The 14961-nt window shown below is 43.6% G+C and overlaps 1 protein-coding gene across 1 annotated transcript in view; it reads left to right on the forward strand.

Moving 5' to 3' along the window:
• cadm4 (cell adhesion molecule 4) overlaps window positions 1-9622 on the forward strand; it is a 208461-nt gene extending 198839 nt beyond the window's left edge. Inside the window, exons 7-9 of the mRNA XM_002939127.4 lie at window positions 5447-5619; window positions 5913-6041; window positions 7519-9622. Coding sequence (XP_002939173.1) covers window positions 5447-5619; window positions 5913-6041; window positions 7519-7628 — 412 coding nt within the window. The 3' untranslated portion in view covers window positions 7629-9622. The remainder of the gene's footprint in view (window positions 1-5446; window positions 5620-5912; window positions 6042-7518) is intronic.
• The last annotated feature ends 5339 nt before the right edge of the window (window positions 9623-14961 follow it).

Consider the following 14961-nt stretch of genomic DNA (forward strand, 5'->3'; position numbering starts at 1 on the left):
GGCGGGGAGAGACGGGGCAGTGACATCACTGGGCCCCTAATTTGAAAAACCGGGCAGGAGGTTTTGACCCGGACAGCCCTTTCCGAAAACCGGGCCATCCGGGTCAAAACCGGCGGCAACCCTATTTGCGAAATCAGTTTAGCAATTTTTTTTCCACCACCAAAATTGTGGCGTAACTCGAATGCAGAGAGTGTGCATAAATATTCACAATTGGTGAATATGCCACATTTAACAAGCTTTTAAGGACCTTCGCACTGCAAATAACATTTCACAATTATGTTTGCACATTATATGCACCGGGCTTGTCCAGATTTATAAATATAAACACGGGCAGGGCAAATATGTTCATTGGCTGAATAATTCTGCGCTAAGTAAACTTTATAAAATGACCCCCACTGTTTACATTATTTTTAAAAGCCATTCAGTGCCTTGCACCTCTTCTTGGCCCAACAAAATTAGTGTTGGAATGGGATCATCCATGGGCTGCAATATGGCACCCAAAGGTAACTCAGAGGGAGTAACTAACTGATATTTTCTTTTATCAGAGTTGGGTCATTGGGGTTAGCCTCTTTTCACTTTCACCAGTCAATGTCTTTGGGTGCCAAACATGGGGTCATTGCTATTCCTTTGCACTGAGCTCAGGGTACAGTGAGACATCATTTCTGAAGCCTGACAGAGCCTTGCACCTCTCCTTTACCCAACAAAATGAGTGTAGGATTGGGAGCAGCTATGGGCTGCAATATGGCACTCAAAGGTAACTCAGAGGGAGTAACTAACTGATATTGGGGTTAGCCTCACTTTCACCAGTCAATATCTTTGGGTGCCAAACATGGGGCCATTGCTGTTCCCAAATCCGTACTGTCTGCGCTGCCTTTGCACTGAGCTCAGGGTACTGTGAGACATCATTACTGAAGCCTGACAGAGCCTTGCACCTCTCCTTTACCCAACAAAATGAGTGTAGGATTGGGAGCAGCCATGGGCTGCAATATGGCACCCAAAGGTAACTCAGAGGGAGAAACTAACTGATATTTTCTTTTATCGGAGTTGGGTCATGGGGGTTAGCCTCTTTTCACTTTCACCAGTCAATGTCTTTCGGTGCCAAACATGGGCCCATTACTGTTCCAAAATTCGTCCTGTCTGCGCTGCCTTTGCACTGAGCTCAGGGTACTGTGAGATATCATTACTGAAGCCCGACAGAGTCCTGCGCCTCTCCTTTACCCAACAAAATGATTGTAGGATTGGGAGCAGCCATGGGCTGCAATATGGCACCCATAGGTACCTTAATGGGTGTAGAAAGAAGGTAATTTCTTAAAACAACACAGGGTAGGGTTTTAATTCATACTATTATTTTCTTCCCCATATAGTTGCAGGCTGTTAGCAGGAACAAAAGCAGGTGAGCATTCTGTTAGTGAGACAGTCTGTCAGGGGCACTCCAGCTCTAACGAAATGATTCCAAGTCAGCAATTTGTAATGGCCAAATCCCAAACTGCCTGACTGAGTAGTTTAAGGCAAGGGAAGAAAGTGCTGGGTTTGAGGCGGCACTCGAATAAAACACCGTTAGCTTGAGGAAAGTCACAAGACTATTTGTACAACAGATTTATAATCCATAGAAGAGGCAGCGGTGAAATTTCAACATTATCGGACAGGAAACAGGGAAAGCTCTTTTACTGCCATCACCAAATCAATTAACAATAAAAGGGGAACAAAACCTGCGATTTCATCGACTTATTCCCCAAATCTATGAATATTTAAGACTCCATCCATCTCGTTGCCAGCTATGGTGATTGTACAACCCGTTCGTTGTAGTCGCCACGGGCCTCCATGGCTGATTCATTAGCGCCGAGGTTTATGGTTTGGGTTAGCTAGCATATTTCTGCCACTTGGTACGTTTATAGACTTTCAGTCAGGCTGAGGATGTTGTTTTTGTTTCTTATTGATAAACCATTGCCTTATTATAGGGGGTTATTTAGGAAGAGCCCAGACACAGCACTTAGGGGAGCAGGATTCCCGAAATCCTTCCCCCGTGGATGGGAGAGGCCGCAGTGCCCTGCAATGGTTGGAAGAAAGCAGGGTACAAAGTTATAAAACATGGCAGATTGCGCCCCTTTTTCCACTTTGCACCCCATAATAAATGGCCCCTAATGCACTGGAAGTGCAAATTCGAATGCAAATTGCCATGGTTTTTACCCACAATGCAGCATCTTTTCCCCACAATTCCATCATAATAAATGGACAAATTAATTGCCTGTTGCATTTTGACCAATCTGATGCAAGTTGGCAGGATTGCGTCGGCATCAATATAATGCATTGTGCTTAGGGAACCATTGTAATAGTCATATTCAAGATGGCAGCAGCTCCAGGGTTATCAATAGGCCTCCAGTTAAACAGAAAAAGCTGGACAGACGCACTGGTGCCCAAGCGCAACCATACGGAAATGCAAGGAGACTGTTTGGACGCAAGTATTTTCACTATAATCACCAGTTTCATCCATCTGTTACCAAGAGCCAGGGCCTCGTTGCTATGTTTCTTTCTGCATAGATAATCAGAATATGTTTCATTATCCACTGATAGTTCAGCTCATTGGCAACATGTCCCCGATCAATAACGGCAGCCACACGTGACAGTATGAGTTCTTCCCCGTATAATCTCATACAGTGGCACATAAGGCTTTATTACCAGGTGGCTGGGACAATAGCAGAGAGGTAGCAGCCTGGGGATTCATATGACCCCGGTGTCAAGTGGCCTTTAAAGATGCTGCACAGACTTTATAATCACATTGACAGACTCCTGCTTTATGTTTCCCTCAATCTACTCAGTAGCTTGATCCTCCCACGGGCAATTAGCCGGCCATAAATCCGCCGCAATAGGACAGGGGAAAAAAAGGGAAAGTGCGGGTATCCCAAGAAGGAGCTGTCGTTGTGGTTTTATAGGCTACTTTAGAATTCTCCCATCGGCAGGGAGCAACTGAGACAAACGGCTGTGGGAACCCTGAGGCTGCAGCCACCTTTGGGGGTGTTAATAGCTCCAGGGGTCCCTTGTATCCACTGTATGCGACTAATCTCCCTGTGTGCCACAGCCCTAAGGGCTCTGGCACACGGGGAGATTAGTCGCCCGAGACAAATCGCCGAAAAAGCCTCGCTAGGCAACTTCGGCAATTTGCCGAAATCGCACCACCGCATGTGCCATCCCACCGGCGACTTACATTTTCGCCGGTGGAATGGCAGGTGAAGGCAACTCGGGGAGATTAACAGGGAGTTTTGTCGCGGGCGACTAATCTCCCCGTGTGCCGCAGCCCCAAATGTCAGTGGTCTGGATACAGATAGCTGCTGTTGGCTGCCCGGCTTTGCCAAAGTCTTATCATTGCTCCCATGGCCTATCCAGAGAGGACCTCTCCAGAACTCCGCAGATCTAGATCCTAACGGCTTCTAGATCCTAACGGCTTCTAGATCCTAATGGTTTCTAGATCCTAACGACTTCTAGATCCTAACGGCTTCTAGATCCTAACGGCTTCTAGATCCTAATGGCTTCTAGATCCTAACGACTTCTAGATCCTAACGGCTTCTAGATCCTAATGACTTCTAGATCCTAACGACTTCTAGATCCTAACGGCTTCTAGATCCTAATGACTTCTAGATCCTAACGACTTCTAATTTCCTACCTTATCTCTGATTCTTTCCCCTTCAAATGACTTCGGCTTCTAATTTACAATCTCAGTCATATCAGGTGTCGTCATTCTTTCCTCCAATTTACACATAATAAGGTCCTTCATTATTTTCTGATAACACTCATCATGGAAACCTTGCACCATCTCAGTAGCCCTTAAATTACCTATTAATTATTAAATGGAAATCTTGCCTCAAAACCTGAGCTTGAATCCCAGATAGAACGTAATGGAGAGATTGTGCCCTTCCTGCTGGTAATACCTGCCCCCGTGCCCCCGTGCCGCCGAGTACCCTGCTGCCCTGACTTGCAACGCTTCGCTGTTATTTTCGGATATACTGTAATTACAAAGAGACACACGTTATTCCTCACATCATTCTAAGTTATATTTAGTAGGGGTGCAGCAGAACGCCCCGAGGTGCCCTGAAACAGACAAAGGCAACTTGGCACTACTTCTGTTGTTGCTTTCTAATTCCTGTTATTTTAGCTTAGTTCCGGTGCCAATGATATTCCATAGTTCAGTCGCTGTAACTCAACAAGTCTTTAGCTGAACCTAAACAAACAGATGAACTTCATTAACCTGGGTGGGAAAAAAATGCAGATCCTTGGCCAATCTGGCGGCACTCCTGGTGGGTCCAAGATGGTTATTTCACAGCTCTTTAAATAACACGGCATCATGGTAGTAGTGATGGGCAGATCATTCTGAAACCTATGTGGTAGGCAGGTTCAACCCAAGAAATTTAGTCTTGACCAGGGGGCAGGTCAACTTAAAGCAGGACCCCTCCAAATTAGTGACACTTGCAGCAAGACCTTCCTTTTAAGGTTCCCATCAGTCCCCGTTTCAGGGGGACTGACTGATCCCTGTCCCCTTGTAAAATTGACACTGGCAAGCATCCCCATCTCCTGGCCCTTCCAGTGACAACAAAGCTGCCCCCAGCCAATCAGCCAATCATTGCTATTCCAGGACAGGAAGGAGTGATCTTTTGCCATGTTCTCCAAGCTTCCAGTGCCAGCTTTTCTGTTGCTGAAGAAAGGAAGATGTTCAAAATTATTGCTTTCTCTATTGAGATTAAAATATGTCTGTGATGTTGAGTGGATGGGGGGGGTGGATAATCTGGTAGCCTAAAGGTGGCCACACACGTGGCGATCTGACGATGTTTTCGCACGAAACATTGTCAGATCCGCAACACACCGTTCAGGGCTGAAACAGCAGATAAGGAGGTAGAAACAATAGGATTTCTACCTCCTTCTGCCGATTCAGCCCTGACGGCAGATTTTGGTCAGGCGCCTTCTATGGCGCCCGATCAAAATTTTCTAACCTGGCCGATCGGCGAGTCGACCGATTTCAGCACTCCCTGCGATATCGGTCGACTCGCCAACATGCCATACACGCACCGAATATCGTACGAAACAAGGTTTCATACGATATTATCGTTGCGTGTATGGCCACTACCGGATCGGGGACCGCATCGGCAGTCTTAAGGTGTATAGGGACCTTTACTTCCTTTCCAAAGTGATCTTAGAGAGTTGGGCAAGGTGCAAGTAAAATAAGAACTCTGAGGATAGGATTGGGTCGAGAGCAGGTTGGAAGTTTTCTATCCCCCCAGTTACTAATGGGGAACAATATAATCGTGTTCCAGGAATTGCAAACACTTGCGGTAGCCATTATTAGCCAAGGTATTGCGCCTTTTTTTTGGCAGATATTGGACCAGCGTGTCCAAAATACTACATTCTGATTGCATGTAGTTAAGATAGACCACCCAATGATATATTTCTTTCCTTTCAGGCCGACTGAAATTATTTGGACACGTCTTAATGATTCCTTACCAGAACGAGCACAGATCCAGGGTGATGTTCTGAGTTTCCCCTCGCTCAGCCTACAGGATAATGGAACCTACAGCTGCCAGGTCTCCAACAAGCATGGCCGTTCTTCTGATCAATATGTGCTGGTGGTGTATGGTGAGTACGTGAAGGAGGCCTACAGAGGCATAAGCACATTTGCTCAGTTGACTACTGTGATGGCTGTTATCTACTAAAGATCTATATACCAACCATGTAGAAAAGTAAATGCAAAGGAATAAATATCTGTTACTTGTTGGGGAGGGGGGTCAACAAACCTTTGGTTCTATAGTTGTCTCAATCCTACTCCTTGCAGGGAGGTGCAGTCCTGAAGCAACTACAGAGCCACAGCTACTGAAGAGAGGTGGGAGTAGGTCCAAATTGTCCAACATGTCCATTCTTTTCTCCTGCAGACCCCGGAGCAATAATTGAGGCACAGACTCAAGTCCCGTATGCTGTGATTGGGGGGATCCTGGCTCTTCTCGTCTTCCTTGTGATCTGCATCCTGATCGTCATGGTGTGGTGCTCTGTCCGACAGAAAGGTGAGGAACGGTTGCTGCCCTTATACCATAAACTTGAGGGTAGAAGGTAGAGTCAAACATCCCATCACATTATTGCAGTCAGCAATTTGTATTGATTTCTGTCTTAATCTTCTGGAGCAACATCTTCTTGTTTGATGTTAAACCCACAGACAGAGCAGTCCGTTCCAATGGGACCCTAAGGCAGTTTTGTTCGGCAGCCAACTGGTCCCCTTTCCCTTCTCTTCACTGCACCAAAAACTATATCTTACTCCACAATTAAAATAAAGATATATACTGTGCCTCCCAAGTTATATAGTGGGAATATTGCCCACAGGAGCTGCCCATGCTCAGAAGGGAATGGCTGTAAATTAGACTGGCGTGCTGAGTATGAAGAACAGACCCGCTGGCACTGAGATACCCCGCTGAAAGATTTAGTTCCTTTCTTCCCTCCTAGATCCCTTACGCTCAAAAATAACCCCACCAGGACGACCTCATTCCGGAAAATCTCTGACATCATATATTGATCCATTCCAGTAGCCAGCGAGACAAAACAGCGAAAAAATATAAAGCTAAAGAAGTAAAATCAAATATATTGTAGGGGTTTAAATGAATTACTTCCCCCCTTTCTACTTTGTTTTTAAATTACTGGCTGATATATAGAAATGTGCTGTTCTTCCTCATGTAACCGTACATTAGATGTTCTGGTACAGATCTGATTTTAGTAGCAAATGGTTTGGTTTTTACATGGTACAATCAAATTGCTCTCAGACCTAATCAAGTTGATAGGTAGCGGTGGCCACATTGAATGTGTGTGTTTGAAAAAATCAATAAAGAAATGTAGACTAGGCTTATTTCTGGTTCTTATTGACCTTTCCCTTGGCTGCGCTTCCATGGGGCTACCAACTGGCCTGACTTTCTTTATAGGAATCATATTCTTGTGAATTAATGAAAAATGTCTACTGGTTTCATTTGGCAGTTTTTGTATGTGGCCCAGTTGTCCACTATGTAGTCACTGTGGCCAAACCAAAAGCATATGAGCTTAGGTGTGGCCATTGTAGTTTAGAGTAGATCCTATAAGTCAGAGGACCAGACTAGAGCCCTACGAAGGCACCTTAAAGGGGTAGGGGGTAAATGGTAAGGCAAAAGAACCTATAACTCAAGTAATGGATAGGACTAGAACATTCTAACGGCAGAAACCTCTTTACTGGAGAGCTGGACCAGAACCCACTGGTGGCACCATACAAGGTCTGGAGCAGGGAGTGTTTACGAATAGGAAAACAAGGATCACACAATTCTTAGTTTTCTCTTGGTCTGGTTACCCAAAGCTAAAAACCAGTTGATCCACCAATGCTTCTTGCTGACTGGTTGCTATGGGATACTAGACCTGGTGAAACTTTTTATTAAATCACTCCTTCTCTGTATGAATGGCCTCTGGTAGCATGTCCGCTATGAATAAGAAGTGCCTATAGGCTTATTTTCTGTTCTTCGTACTATACAGGTTCATACCTGACACATGAAGCAAGTGGATTGGACGAGCACGGGGAAGCTCGGGAGGCATTTCTAAATGGCGGCGAGAACCACAAGAGAAAGGAGGAGTTTTTTATTTAAAAAAAAAAAGACACACAAGAAAAGAAAATGTCCCAACACAGTATTAATAACCTGAATTTTTTTATTTTATCTTACCTTTGCAGGGTGGGGATTTGGGGAGGTTACGGAAGAGGAAAGTCTAGAGAACGGTTAGATAACAAAAGCATAACACCTTCAATGCCTTGGGGCTGAGCGGCTAATGAACTTTTTGCTGAAGGTGATGAAGAGACTATGGAGTTTGCCGGGATAGTATGGGGTACGGTCGGGCGGTTGGGGTGGGAGGCAGGGTTTCTTAAGGGTTGTGTCACCTCTTTCAGTAACAAGAAGGTGAAATATCCCATCATTTTATGGTACGAACAAACAAACAAGAGCAAAACAATATGTAGAAAGATCAAACAACTAACACAGAAGGGGGCACAGTTGTTCTTTTTAATCTTTTGGTAATGGATCTTCTTAGTGGAATATAAAAGCCTTCAGAGCCGCACACACATAAAAGTCATGGGGAGCAATAGATAGATGTGGTAGGAAAGATGCAGAAACCTGTCATTACTCTTCTAAATCAGAAAGGCAGCTTGATAGATCATATGATACATATCCTGAGGCCAAAAGAAACAAGCTTGGCACCTTTTGTCTACGGCTGGATAGAGAATAGAGTGTAGCAACCTGGCACTGCCCCAGGGGACAGGGCCATAATAGCCTAGAATAGATAGGTGTGGGCCAGGATGGAGGCTCAGTCATTTGAGCTTGCACTGGCTCAGTATTAAGACCGTGACGTTTGTTTAATCACCTTAATTAGGTAGAAATCAGCACGGCTCAGTATTCCCAGCCAGGGAGGGAGGGACTGCGGGGAGGGGGAGAGGCACCATAACTCACCGGCTTAAAAGGGAGAACCAGAGAGGCTCAGAGAACAAAAATTAGAAGACGCAGCCACCGCGAGAATAACCGCTACATCCATGAATACCAATGTACAGCAATTCCCAAGGAGTCCCAGGGGCAGTGCTAGTCCTGCCAATATGCTACAGTTCTCATCTGTTTCTACTGACAGTGTGATTAGTGCCACTGGCAACCTACGGCCTTATAGTTATAGTGGCAGGACTTGGGCTAGTGCAGAGGCCCCTTACCCTGGGCCTGGGTTGAGATGGGCCCACTATATCTATGGCTGCCAATGAGCAGCCCTCCTGGTGGGGTTGAGCTACAACTGACAACAATGCTTGAAGCTGTAGATCAAAATAAGCCGGAGGGTCACAGATCCATAGTTTTTTCAAATTAAATTGGAACCCCGCATTTCCTTTATTGACGTCGGCCCTCTGTACTGACAGTGCAGCGTTAGGATACGGCGAGGCAAAATCAGATCCATCACCTAATAACACCAGCTCCTTACATTCTACACATACAGGTTCTTTTTTTCACAGTGGGCAAAAAAGCGTTACCTAGCGACCCATAGTGGCAGTTGCAGCTGCTTAAACTGGCACTCGGTGTGCCAACTCATCCACAACAAATTGACCCAGAGAAAGGCAATCAGAAACAGAACACTCCTCATCCCAGCAACCCCCTAACGAAGCTAAGAACAGATATAATAACCAATAACGATCCATGTTCATTAACCATTACCTGCCGATCTGTCCAGAGCACAATAATAAACCTTTACCCAAGAGCTGCAACAGAACTAATGGCAAGTACCAATGAGCCTTTTTTTTTTTATCCTCCTACCATAAGAATTTCTGCAGTCCGGACAAATTATGACAATAATTAATTAGTTTTAATTTACACGCCTCTCTGCCATAACTTATGCAGAACAAGTTGCAAACCGGTTTTATGCCTACGTAGCTTCAGCGCCAGCTGAAACGCTTCCTTGTCAACAAGGTATCTAGCCAAGAGCACTCAGCAGGGAACCTTTGGAGCCGTTATAATAGTCCACTTCCCTTGCATATCTATTTATCATACTTCCAGTTGTAATAAAGTACCTGTACAAAGGCAATGAAATGCAAAAATAAATGATCGGGGGTTTTAAAGTTCTCATTTTAGAAAGCCATGTACTGTTATCATAGACAAGGTTCTAGGTGCTGCTATCTGTCTAGAACATGCTGATCTTTCTTTCTCATGAGTTTTACGATTGCCCAACTTCACAGCGAGGAACACAGTGTAGGTTATTACTTCCACTTGGGTTGGGTACTTGTAAACATAAGTCCTGTCAGAGTCCACCAACAACAGAGCTACGTTATCACAAGAGAAATCATAGAATAAGGTTTTAAAACCTTCTAGATAGTAGAGAGTTAACAACCTTCACCATTCGAGTCCTAGAACCCTTGAATAATATTTAGCAGCCTTTACTCTAGAACGGTTCCAACAGGACTCATGGCAGCTCTAGTCAGATTGATGGAAGTGCCTTACGCCTTCCCAACATCACTGATAACTAGCCAGTCCAGTGGCCAACTGACATCTTATAGGCACTGCTAATGGGAATTTTAGTTGAAGGGTGACCTACAGAATCCATATTTTTCAAGAAACCTGTTGGTGGTTGGGCAGAACAAGCTGGTTATATGCATCACAAGTGAGGGAAAGGCACAAAAGTGTTTTGACACATGAAGTTGTTTTGTATGTGTGTATTATATGAACTGTCAACCCTTCCGCAATGCCTTCCTGGCCTGGCTGGCTCCAGAGGCGGTATGCTTTGTTCTGATGAAGTTATTGCCTACAATGAATTGAGGATATGTTGCAAAACAGAGAAATTGTGTTTTTTGGTTATGAATTATTCAAAAGGCAAGGGGGAACCTGGGGGCAATAGCATCGGAAGGTTTAGTGAGATGTTAGAGGAAGTGTTGTAGGCCACGTGATTGGAGAAGACATACTGTGGGTCACCTACACTGGTGGGACATTTCAGACAGCCATGATTGCTGCAGACCAGGGAAGCAAGTCTTGTAAGAGTGGCTCCTACTAAAAACTCTTGAAAATAATTTTCAAAACAGCTCGAAAGTAGATCATTTAAACTTCTAGCCAGGGATGGAGCTGGGAAAGATGCAGTTCTGAAAGCAAAGATGCCTGCTTAGGTTTATTTCTGGAAGAGGTGGAACATGTTTGTGTGTTTATTGAGAAGCTTCTGGTTTCTCCTCGTTCTACTTGTATCACCTGGTCTGTGTCCACCAGTAGCTCTTCCAGATGGAGTAATGTTGTGGTTGGAAGAGGTGGTTTCTCCTCATTCTGCTTGTATCACCTGGTCTGTCTCCACCACTAACTCTTCCAGATGGAGTAATGTTGTGGTTGGACCCTTCCAGATGGAGTAATGTTGTGGTTGGAAGAGGTGGTTTCTCCTCATTCTACTTGTATCACCTGGTCTGTCTCCACCACTAACTCTTCCAGATGGAGTAATGTTGTGGTTGGACCCTTCCAGATGGAGTAATGTTGTGGTTGGAAGAGGTGGTTTCTCCTCATTCTACTTGTATCACCTGGTCTGTCTCCACCACTAACTCTTCCAGATGGAGTAATGTTGTGGTTGGACTTTTCCAGATGGAGTAATGTTGTGGTTGGACCCTTCCAGATGGAGTAATGTTGTGGTTGGAAGAGGTGGTTTCTCCTCATTCTATTTGTATCACCTGGTCTGCTCCACCACTAACTCTTCCAAATGGAGTAATGTTGTGGTTGGACCCTTCCAGATGGAGTAATGTTGTGGTTGGACCCTTCCAGATGGAGTAATGTTGTGGTTGGACCCTTCCAGATGGAGTAATGTTGTGGTTAGAAGAGGTGGTTTCTCCTCATTCTACTTGTATCTCCTGGTCTGTCTCCACCAGTAACTCTTCCAGATGGAGTAATGTTGTGGTTGGACCCTTGAGTGCAGAGAATTACCCTTGTTCTTGGCCCGGCTTTGCTTCTGGCCTACAGTTTGTGTGAGACCCCTGAACTCTAGAATCTAATCGAGAACAGGGTATTTTGAAGTAAATACATAACTAGGACCATGTTTGCCCAATACATTGTGGTGGAATTGCATTTTAACAATGAGAAATAGATAAGGAAAAAGAAAATGATGGGGGTGGCTCTCAATTACATCAGCTTGGCGTTTCTTTTTTCCGAAGGAGAACCTTCATGAGAACAAAGCATACGATCCTAGCGAATATCACGCTGGTATTTATCCCTCACTGTGCATTTCCCCGGCTCTTTTTATTCAATATGTTCTTTTGTGGTTTTTTTTTAAGTTTTCAAATGAAATTGTTTTGTGAATCTCTGGTGTTTGAGATTAGAATTCTCGCAGACGCACGGGGACTCTGGGGAGGGATTCGCTCCAAACTTCCCAGGCGCTAATTATACACTATTTCCACCACTCACGTTGATTAATGTAAGAACGAGAAGGGGACGTTTTAAGGAGAATCTATAAAATGCATCCAGCATGAAAGGGATTGGCTTCGCCTCCTACAGGATCTGAGACGAGTGGAGTCGCCCCAACGAGCAGCTCGTCCTCCATTTAGTCGGATAAGTAACGATATCAATCGGTGTTTCTCCGCAGAGACAAAGGCGCAAAGTCCGATCTAGAACGTCTGATTCATGATATTTATGAAACAATTTGGAGCCAACAAACCGGCTTTGGCACCGTTTCCGGATTACCCGGAAGCTCATTGAGGGGCTGTGTATAACTGTCTGTTTTTTTCCTTGGATGGGATTGGGGGGGGGGGAAGGGGTGAGGGGGGCGGGTGTATTTTTTTCTGTGATGTGTTACATTTATCTCGTTTTTCCTTTTTTGTTTAAAAAAAAAATTCTCTCTCCTTGGTTTCACCTTTTCCAAACAATTGTCGCTCTTGTCGTTTATTGTTAACTGTAAACCTTTAAAACAAAAAAAGCCATGAATCTAGGGGAAATTAATATATAATTATATATATGTATATAGAACTATAGCAAGTCAGGCAGAGCGGGCAGGAGCAGGGGAGAATTGCCGCGTTGTTCTCGCTTACCCTTTACTGTCTTTGATTTTGTATTTCTTTAGCATTGTCCCCCCCCCCCCCATAGTTTTAGCTACAAGTGTCGGCAAATGAGTTTATTCAATTCGGGCCTGTAAGCCATATTTTCTAAAACAGCACAATCTCGGAGTGGGGGTGCAAGGCATGATGGGAGTAGCTCCTAAATGAATAGTAGGGTTGGAGGACTCGACTACTCATCTGGCCTCCGGATGTAATGGGATGACTTGAGCTGCTCCCCTGTTGTGCCAATGGAAGTGCTAATATCGTAGTAGAGAGTTGAGTTGCGTAGTTGCTCCTTCCCTTGAATTCAGGGGGGCAGGAGAATCGTCAAGGGTGTATTTTTTTTTTAACTACGTGCCCCCTTGTTTTTGTTTTTTACCCCTCTTTCCTTCTTTGTTTCATGCTTCATTCTTCTCTCTCCTGTTGCGCATCTCTCACGTGACAACTTGTCCAGAGCACCCATTTTGTACAGAATTATGTACCAAAAACCCACAACAGATGAGAAGCGTGGACAGACTGAAAAAAAAAACTAATAAGAAAACTGCAAAAAAAAAAAAAATAAATAAAAAATAAAAATAAAATTCATGTTTAGTTATTTGCTGGTTCTGTGGTTTATCTGGGTTTCACTGTTGTAGAGAAGATCCATTGCAATGATGGTCCATCCCTTTTCTTGGGCTTTGCAGATATTTGTCCTCTCCGGCACTGCAAGAACCAAATACAGGTATAGGACCCATTATCCAGAATGCTCGGGACCAAGGGTATTCCGGATAGGACTGTTCTGCCCCCAATAAGGGGTAATTATATCTTAGTTGGGATCAAGTACAGGTACTGTTTTATTATTACAGAAAAAAGGGAATCATTTAACCATGAAATAAACCCAATAGGGCTGTTCTGCCCCAATAAGGGGTAATTATATCTTAGTTGGGATCAAGTACAGGTACTGTTTTATTATTACAGAGAAAAGGGAATCATTTAACCATGAAATAAACCCAATAGGGCTGTTCCACCCCCAATAAGGGGTAATTATATCTTAGTTGGGATCAAGTACAGGTACTGTTTTATTATTACAGAGAAAAGGGAATCATTTAACCATGAAATAAACCCAATAGGGTTGTTCCACCCCCAATAAGGGGTAATTATATCTTAGTTGGGATCAAGTACAGGTACTGTTTTATTATTACAGAGAAAAGGGAATCATTTAACCATGAAATAAACCCAATAGGACTGTTCTGCCCCCAATAAGGGGTAATTATATCTTAGTTGGGATCAAGTACAGGTACTGTTTTATTATTACAGAGAAAAGGGAATCATTTAACCATTAAATAAACCCAATAGGGCCGTTCTGCCCCAATAAGGGGTAATTATATCTTAGTTGGGATCAAGTACAGGTACTGTTTTATTATTACAGAGAAAAGGGAATCATTTAAACCTGAAATAAACCCAATAGGGCTGTTCTGCCCCAATAAGGGGTAATTATATCTTAGTTGGGATCAAGTACAGGTACTGTTTTATTATTACAGAGAAAAGGGAATCATTTAACCAATAAATAAACCCAATAGGGCTGTTCTGCCCCCAATAAGGGGTAATTATATCTTAGTTGGGATCAAGTACAGGTACTGTTTTATTATTACAGAGAAAAGGGAATCATTTAACCATGAAATAAACCCAATAGGGCTGTTCTGCCCCAATAAGGGGTAATTATATCTTAGTTGGGATCAAGTACAGGTACTGTTTTATTATTACAGAGAAAAGGGAATCATTTAACCATGAAATAAACCCAATAGGGCTGTTCTGCCCCCAATAAGGGGTAATTATATCTTAGTTGGGATCAAGTACAGGGACTGTTTTATTATTACAGAGAAAAGGGAATCATTTAACCATGAAATAAACCCAATAGGGCTGTTCTGCCCCAATAAGGGGTAATTATATCTTAGTTGGGATCAAGTACAGGTACTGTTTTATTATTACAGAGAAAAGGGAATCATTTAACCATGAAATAAACCCAATAGGACTGTTCTGCCCCAATAAGGGGTAATGATATCTTAGTTGGGATCAAGTACAGGTACTGTTTTATTGTTACAGAGAAAAAGCCTTTCCGAAATGTGGAACTTTCTGGATAACAGGTTTCCGGATAAGGGGTACCATACCTGTACAGAGAAAGAATTTTTTTTTATAATTATTTGATTAAAATGGAGTTTACGGAAGGTAGTCTTCCTGTAATTCGGAGCTTTCCCCTAATTCTGGATAATGGATCCCATGCCTGTATCACTAATTCTCCTAACATTGGTTCTGTAATGGTCAAACAATTTTACCTATTATTGTTTCACTCTCCATTACATTCCAATTTAGCTTTCTCTGAAGATACATGGATATATCTGCCCATTTGGCAAGGTCACTAAATGAATCTTTGC

Source organism: Xenopus tropicalis, chromosome 7 (assembly GCF_000004195.4).
Source record: "Xenopus tropicalis strain Nigerian chromosome 7, UCB_Xtro_10.0, whole genome shotgun sequence".
Classification (NCBI taxonomy): Eukaryota; Metazoa; Chordata; class Amphibia; order Anura; family Pipidae; genus Xenopus; species Xenopus tropicalis.